Below are 8804 nucleotides of genomic sequence, written 5' to 3'. Positions count from 1 at the left end.
CACTGTTTACATTTAAATTTGCTTTTAAAAACAGTCGCTGTTCCTCCACCTCGGCCTGAAGTTCTCGGCGCATCCAAGTAAGAGCATGCAGGCGGTAATAGTTCAAGCATCGCACTGCACTCACCGGCGCCAGTCCAAGTCTCCGTCAGGCAGAGGAAATCCAAGTTGTTGGAAAGATACAGCTCCCTCAGGATAAATGATTTGTTCGTCAATGACCGGGCGTTCAACAACGCTATCCTTGTTGCAGCAGCAGGTGCATGTGTCACCTCCAATTGGCGGGCCCTGGGAAGCTACTTGAAAAGTTGGCGATTCACACCGCGTCCGATGGCGCATGGTAGGCGGCGGCACAGCCAGATTCTTCAGCGCACCCGAAGACGGGTATCAGGCAGCCAGCAGCGGGGTTCCGAGCGAGGCACAGCGGTGGAGTACGTCCGTGCGTCCGGGAGCGAGCAGGGGACGAAGCGTGCACCTGCTCCCTTTTCATTCTTGCTAGCTTGCCACCACGTTTGCCTCGGCACCGTTTTCGCCGCGCTGGCAGTGCTGGGAGATGGAAGAGATCCGCCGCGATGTCAGCGGGCAACGACTCTTTCCAGTCGTGCTCAAACGCACCCGAACTTCGAACGCCACATCGAAAGTCCAATAAAGTTTGGCGATCATATACAAGCAGAGCATTTGTGAACTCATCTTAAAGCTGACAATGGCTGTCACTTTCTTGAAGTTGAAGACCCGAGTAACATACAGCACTCCAGTCAGTGTGTGTGGCCCAAATCAAAGTGAAACGTATAACCTGGTGGGTCGTGATGTCTACTCGGCATAAGATTTGCATTCTTGCAGGAAAAGAAATGGATTTGTTGTGTAACATGATAGCTTTCCCATGAAGACAGACGTACACAGAAAGTGTTTTTTTAAGAACTCAGCAAATTATTGAAGTCAAACTGACTTTTTGATCAATTCTAATCAGGATTCCGACCTCATCACTGTACAGAAACAACTCTGATTAAAGTACTAAATGACATAACACTGATGTAGGGAAGGTGTCGGTGCTAGTCTTACTGGATCTCAGTGCAGCATTTGATACAATTGATCATAACATACTGTTGAACAGGTTGGAAACTTGGGTGGAATTAAATGGAACAGTCCTAAAATGGTTTAGGTCTTACATAGAGGAAATTAGTTACTTAGTGACCATTGGAAGTTTTGAATCAGATCAAATGGCCATGACATATGGGGTCCCTCAAGGGTCAGACCTTGGACCCCTTCTGTTCAGTCTGTATACAGCATGTTACCTTTGGGTCAAATGCTTCAGAACAGCAATGTTGGCTATCACAGTTATGCTGATGACACACAGCTATATCCATCAATATCCGCAAATGACAGCAGTTCAATCAGTGTATTGTGTCACTGTTTTGAGCAGGGGTTGGCAACCTTTAACACTAAAAGAGCCATTTCGACCCTATTTCCACGGAAAAGAAAACACTGGAAGCCACAAACACTTTTTGACATCTGAAATGAAGATGTTAGCCTATAATGAAACGGAGACACCTCACGACACACGGCACACGATTGAGGGGGGTCTTTTTGGAACGAAGCCTCTCATCGATCCATATGGACTAAATGCACAGAGTGGGTGTGACCTATTTCCGGGCTCATAAGGCATCTCACTTTCCGGTCATGCCAAGCGCCTTTGTTTTGAAGCTGTTTTACTTCAGAGACATTCTATCAAATGTCAACTTTTTGGGGTATTTTTCAGGATTATTTTTACGTGTGTGGTTGTGCATATTCGTGGAGAAGTGGTGAGAGGACAGTACATCGAGCCATTACTGCTGTGCACCTTCTCAGATATACAGGTTCTATACAGTGTTACTCCGCTTTGATGAGCATGGGGATATTGGGTTGTTAACATTTGCAGGGTGAATTTGTAGTTACATAGAGCACCAAAGTCTGTTCTCTGTATATTTTTCCCTGCTGATGTAATAATACAGCCGTCAACCACACAAGGGCGCCATTTGTTCAACTAGAGCTCCCAGCCTTTTTGACATTTTGACAGGTCAAGTTTTTGATATGTTGCAATTGTTACTCTGTTTGCACTGATTAACAATGTTCCAGGCCTTTCAACTTTTCCTGTGTCTGTATAAATATTATTCTCATGCTGCAATTTCATTGTATTATAAAATCTAAAAATATTTATGAGTCACTTTTCAGCGACAGCATTGATTTTTGAGAAAAGTCACCATGGTCAATTAAAAAAACTGCTATACAGTAGACTCCGGGTACTCCGGTTTTCTCCCACATTCCAAAAAACATGCATGGTAAGTTGATTGGACACTCTAAATTGCCCCTAGGTGTGAATGTGAGTGCGGATGTTTGTCTCTGTGTGCCCTGCGATTGGCTGGCAACCAATTCAGGGTGTCCCCCGTCTATTGCCCGAAGACAGCTGGGATAGGCTCCAGCACGCCCCGCGACCCTTGTGAGGATAAGCGTTATCGATAATGGATGGATGTTATACAGTAGAGGAAGCATTACATCTCTTTCAAAATGTTGACAAGGCTGAGTCTAAGGATTGAGACAGCAAATTCCAGCAAGAGCAGCCCTCTGTCCAGTGAAGAGCTGCTGACGGTGACACAATTAAAGGTATTATTAGCCAAGAGTAAAATATTGGCTGATAGATGTGACAGAGGGGACAACGGTCTGTCTGAAGCTCCACCATCTAACCCACCCCCAGCTGCCTCAGAGGGGGAAGGACTGTGTTAGAAGTACGGTGTGATGAATAATACACGTACACGAGGATAACTTCCGTGTTGCCAATTTATTGCAGCGACTTGTATTGTGACAGCATCGAGCTGTCTCAGCCAACGACGAACGTCAATATAACAAAGTGCAGAGACACTTAACCTCCACACAGTGGTAATACAATACCATCTGTAACAGACGGGACTCGGTGGGCTGGTGGTCCCAGGAGAGGAGCTACAGTACATAATTTACATTTAAAGATACTCAGAACAGCCTTTTAAATAATAAAATACCTTTAATAGCTATTCAAAGAGCGAGTAATAATAATTTTAGGCGTCTTTGCCGACGCACAAGCCATCAAAATGGGACGGTCTAAAAACCTTCATGTCAAAAAGCTTATCGTGGCTTAACGTTAGAAAACTCTGACCTTATGCCACCAAAATTCAGATGCACATCTCCACTTATGCCCACTTCAATCTCTGAAAATAACAAAGCAATCGCCACAGTATTTTGGTGATCGGTCGTAGTTTGCTTACATTAAGTCACATTAAGGCTTTTTACACGCACATTAAACATTTTAAATTGTTCCATCAAAGAAAAATGACAGCTCTAGGAGATCTAAGTAATTTCAGAATTCGGGTGGTCCTTGCGTCAACCCATTAAAGCCGAAAGCGCCTGGCTCAACAGCTCCCCAAAACCTAAGGTCATCTTTGGAATTACCCTGGAAAACCTGAAGTTTTCCCAGAAATTCAACACCTACAAAATAATTAATATCTCAGCCCCTGTAGCAGACATAAACACAATTCCAAAAGAATTTGAGATCTTAGACATGTGGCTTGCACACAGGCCCAGTTTATTAATCTTTACTGTTTCAATCGAAGATGTAAAAATAAAGTGTCAGTGCAAGAGAAGCACTATTTTTAATGTAAAAAATCGAGTGCTAATTATCATTGTTGCGGAGAGCTAGGACTGTCGGTGTATTTAGGGAGATTCGCAGGAGCACCTCATCCAAACAGTCGCTCGAGTCAAAAGCGTGGCCGGACACGATGGTAGAGAACAATTGGTTTTAATCGCACTTCAATCCACTTCACAGAACATAACAGCTCGCTCATCACGGCGCATACACACGACCGCAAAACCGCACGAGTTCGCCGCTAATCGCTAACGGCTAACGGACCACGGGCTCGATAGGACCCTTTTTCTGTCCAATAATATGCCCGACTTAAATCAACGAAAACAAAGAGGACCCATTAGCTGCCCGAAACATGCCTGATGCTAAAGCACACAAATTAAACAGCAAACAATGCATGTGCAAACAAAGCAGTAATGAGGAATTTATAACAATCATCGTCTGTTCTGTTACAAAGACGTCGATATTGTCATTGTCTACAAATAGATATCTTAACTATATATCGCGTTCGACTGGTTCAAAGTCCACAAGAGCGTCATCTATATCACTGCCGTTACTCATTTCAGAGCTCCCGTGATCGACGGGCGACCACCATTAAGAGTCGCAAAAATTCCGGAACATCCGCTGCGGGCTTACGACACCGTTGCGTGTATATTCTGATACATTTTATTGGTTTAGATACCTATAATTAAGTAATAAAAAGAAAATGATGTGTGCGCTCTCTCAGCTTTAAGGGTAGAGAGACGCAACAGCGCTCCCGGCTCTAGTGGTAGAAACGCGGTTATGTGCTCCCATCCTTAATGGGTTAAACAAAGGAGCAGTCCCTGTCCCTGTTACGGACTTGGGCTAGACTTGCATCACATGAACAATGCGCTTTGCTACAGCGTCTACCCTGAATGCAGAAGTGCTGCATGCATATAGTCCATTAAACAAACAAGCCAACGTAATCCAGCGAATCTTACTATTTTCACTCATTATTGTCTAAACAAAAAAAAAAGGAAAAGAAAACATGAGGCGGTAAATAAGGGCGGCCATAACGCCACATGGCTTCCGCATTCCGCAGACGGACACCTTCGCAACACACACATAGGTTGCATTCAAGAGCGGCCGTGGCAATGCCTTATTTGAGTATTTACTATTTTCACTGCTTTAAATTGTCTAGAATTGCATAAAAATAATAAAAGAGAAGTTCTACTGGCCACGACTGTTCCAAGTCATTCTAAGGCGTTCTGTGAACATTGTGAAAGATGCTGCCTCAGGAAGACTCTCACTGCGGGCACTATGGCCCTTTTGATCAGTATTCACAGGAGTGCACCGATGGAGCCGGTTTGTGTGGACTTTTTGACACTGGAAAAGTCATGATGAGGCATTGAAAATGTCCTGATCGTTACTGATCATTTCTCTCGTTATGCCCCACCAGAGACCAAAAAGACAACACAGTAGCATCTGTGCTGTGGAAGAACTCTTTCTGTCATTTTGGTTTCCCCCGAAAAATTGCATACAGACCAAGGGCACAATTTTGAAAGTACTGTGGTGAGGGAGATGTGCAAATGTACTGGCATTACTAAGATCCACACAACTCCTTACCACCATCAGACTAATGGGACCACTGAAAGACTAATTCGGACACACATGAATATGCTAGGTACTAGGGGTGGGCGATATGGGCAAAAAATATATATATATTGATTTTTTTTTTTTTAAACTTGAGAACGATAATTTGACGATATTCTATAAAAAATATTTTAAATCTGCATTTGCTTCACAGACCAATTGTGGATAGACAGCGTTTGTGAACAACATCTCTTTTAAATTGCTAAATACAGCTTCTGCAAAACATAATGATATTCTAGGGCAATATTTAACAATAAAGACCAAAAAATTATGTATAGACTTACATTGATTTTTGGGAATATTTATGTCATTTAAATGTCTCTGCTGTTATTCCCCATTTTGATGACATTTTGAGCTGCAGTAAGTACTGGTGTACCACTGTCAACTACTAGAGCAATCAGAATGAGAAAAAAATGTATTTGATATGTGACGTGTGATTAAGTGTCACCCAGCGAGAGAAAAAAAACGTTCTCATGACAACACCCATTCTCATGCATTGGCCACCGTATTCAGAATAAAGTTGAATAACAATGCTGTAATAACGAAAAGTGCATTTCCCCACTGATTCATCACTGCATTATGTAGACTTAATTGTGACTTCATTCATGTTTGGGGGTATCCTGGTGTCACACTAATAAGCTGTTGTAGTTTGTGCAACATGCCTAGGGAATACAGGCTAGTTATGAGTGATGCGGGCTAAAAGCGTGTAGACTGAATGTTAACCGATCATCCAGAATGTCACGTTTGACTTGCTCGCTAAAATACTGAGTGTGTGTGTGTGCATGCATGCATTTATATTTGTTGGTTCAACTCGCCGATGTTTTCGGTGTGTGTGTGTTTAAGCTTTGGTTTAGCGTGCTTGCGCGGTCGCAAGTTTTCCTCGTAATCCATATGGCTCGTGGTGCAACAGAATTGCTCCTCACCATGACCGTTTTGGCACATCTAACAATGTTATTCCCGCCGACGTCAGTCTTGTCAACCCCAAACCATTTACAGACTACAGACGACGTGGGCTCGCGCCTCGCAATGTATCCCCGCTCGACACTCCTCCATATTTGAAACAGCTCGGGTGCAGTGCGGACAGTCACGTGACCGGGTCCTACCCGCTGATTTGCCATCAATGCACCCTGATTTTCAGTATTTCCTCATACTTTGCGGCTGTCGCCTGACTCGTTATGCTTTTCAAGGCACTATTAATACTCAATAATGTAAAATTACACATCATGAAAGCAACATTGACGATGATGTCGATGACGATACATATCGCCCACCTCTACTAGGTACCCTTGAGGTTTCAACTGCACACAACATGATACCATTGGGTTTACCCCATATTACCTCATGTTCAGCAGGCATCCTAGGCTCCCACTTGCCTCGTCTTTGGGTTTAATTCCACCTGAGAGTCCTGCAAGTACAGTGACTGTTTGTCCCCCCCCCCCCCCCCCGTTATTACCCCGTTATTTGATTGCAGCATCTTTCTTAGTATGGGACGAATTGAATCTGGCTTTTCATGCGCAATGTGAAAAGGCTGTTTTTTTGTTTTCTTTGGGTTGCTTATGATGGCAGGGACACCATCAATTAAAGAGGGGGTAAATGACTAGAGACTAACACAGGGTGTCACCCTTTCACAGTATTGTTATTTAAATTGATAAACACTAATGTTGCCTGTATCTGCGCGGAGGCGCCCCTCTTGGTACAGTCTGTCTGATTTTGAAAAGGTGGGTGTGCCTGCCATTCATCATCCATTCTATAATTGTAGTTTTAATGAGCATTTATACTTCTTGTTCAATAATTAGTTTGTGGGAATGAGATTGGAAATATTAGTTGCGATATTTTCTGTGATTTGAGTTGCTGAGTATTCAAGTATCATGTTGTGCATTGTATTTCATGTTGTTGGAAGTTCACTGCATAATTGTGACGTCAGTCTGTCTTTGACTTTGATAAGGGGATTAAAGCATAACTTTCAGCCACAATCTCTGTTTCTCCACACACCATGAAGCATCTACTACAACACAACGCAGACTTCATCAGTTCGCAGAGGCCTTCCACAGCATGTATGGGTTACGTTAGCATACCACCTGTTAGCATTTTATCGTTTGAGCTATACCTTCCAATAAACAAAAGCGCCCGACCAAAGGCTACAATGTAAAATCCTTATCGCTCTGCCTCAGCATGCTACTGTGCTCAGGTTGCTGTCTTTCAAAATGTTAACATAAGTGTTATCATTTTAGCATTATATCAGTTCTCGTGGGAAAAACTGAATCAATCTGCATAACTGGACTATTGTAAAACTTTACGTTTGCTGAGGCCAAGATTTAAAATAGCAAACCCAACTTGCGATAAATTCTTCACAAATGCAGGTCACGGACTTGCAACAGTTGGCAGGCCCATTCAAAATTCCCAGAGTAATTTTTCAGTTCTTTAATTGTTATTTTTCTGTGAAGTAACACAGATCTAGAGACTGAAAATAAGTTATTTCTCACCTGTACTTTTTTTCCCTTCACCACAGCAAGGGAAGAGAATGTGGCCACATTCCGTGGTTCTGAATACTTCTGCTACGACCTCTCTCAGAATCCAATCCAGAGCAGCAGTGATGAGATCACACTCTCCTTCAAGACATGGCAGCGCAATGGCCTTATACTTCACACTGGTAAATCAGCTGACTATGTCAACTTGGCGCTGAAGGATGGTGCCGTCTCCCTTGTGATCAACCTGGGCTCTGGAGCCTTTGAAGCAATTGTTGAGCCAGTCAACGGGAAGTTCAATGACAATTCATGGCATGATGTGAAAGTCACTCGCAACCTCCGGCAGGTAAGGCCATTAGGTGAAGTATATCATGTGTCAAGGTGAAAGTTCAACAGTGAATTTTAGAATTGAAGTGATGTATGGATTAATCATTGAAGAATGCTGCAGGTCTCCCATTTTACTTGCACAGTACCATAGAAGATGGCTGTAACTAGTCCATTTTTTGATTTGAGACAACAGTTCATACACCAGAGCAGTTTCAACATGGGATGCATTTGAAAAATTCAAATTCAATGCACATGGAACATATTCTCTTGTATTCCATTCAGATTCTGATAACTTTATTGATCCATACAAGGGCAATTCCTCCAGTCAGAACCCATTCAAAAAGAACGGGAAGCCTGGTGGTTCGAATTTCAAGGAAAGCGATTTAGTGTCGCAGGTGCAAATAGTTCATCAGTTTAAAAACATAAGCTGAATCCAACTCTGGGTTTACTTACAAAAGATAAAAACATATAATACCTCAATTATGGCGTTATAAATCAAATTTAATCACATATTATATTAGAATCACGCTTTTGCTGCATAAGTGGTATCACACATAATTAAGGCTGTAAATGTCTCCAATAAAAGACAATACTCTACGTATCCCGATAGTGGAACGATTTGATCCAGTTTGATTCAACGGGATTTAGATTTGATATGTATGGCTCAGTGCTATAGGGTATACAATGCACTGAGTTTCTTTGCACATGTCAGTAGGTTACTGTGAATGTGGCATTTCCTTCAAAGATATGTCTTTCCA

At 42.6% G+C, this 8804-nt stretch overlaps 1 protein-coding gene across 1 annotated transcript in view; it reads left to right on the top strand.

Moving 5' to 3' along the window:
- Nucleotides 1–331: 331 nt before the first annotated feature.
- Nucleotides 332–8804, top strand: part of nrxn3a (neurexin 3a) — an 81711-nt gene continuing 73238 nt past the window's right edge. The window contains exons 1-3 of the mRNA XM_086050052.1: nucleotides 332–425; nucleotides 494–568; nucleotides 7764–8065. Of these exons, the coding sequence (XP_085906178.1) occupies nucleotides 332–425; nucleotides 494–568; nucleotides 7764–8065 (471 nt within the window). The remainder of the gene's footprint in view (nucleotides 426–493; nucleotides 569–7763; nucleotides 8066–8804) is intronic.

Source organism: Filicampus tigris, chromosome 13 (genome assembly GCF_054856515.1).
Source record: "Filicampus tigris isolate MCC_2025a chromosome 13, RoL_Ftig_1.0, whole genome shotgun sequence".
Taxonomy (NCBI): domain Eukaryota; kingdom Metazoa; phylum Chordata; class Actinopteri; order Syngnathiformes; family Syngnathidae; genus Filicampus; species Filicampus tigris.
The sequence above is the reverse complement of the archived record's forward strand: the minus strand, read 5'-3'. Positions and strand labels throughout refer to the sequence as shown.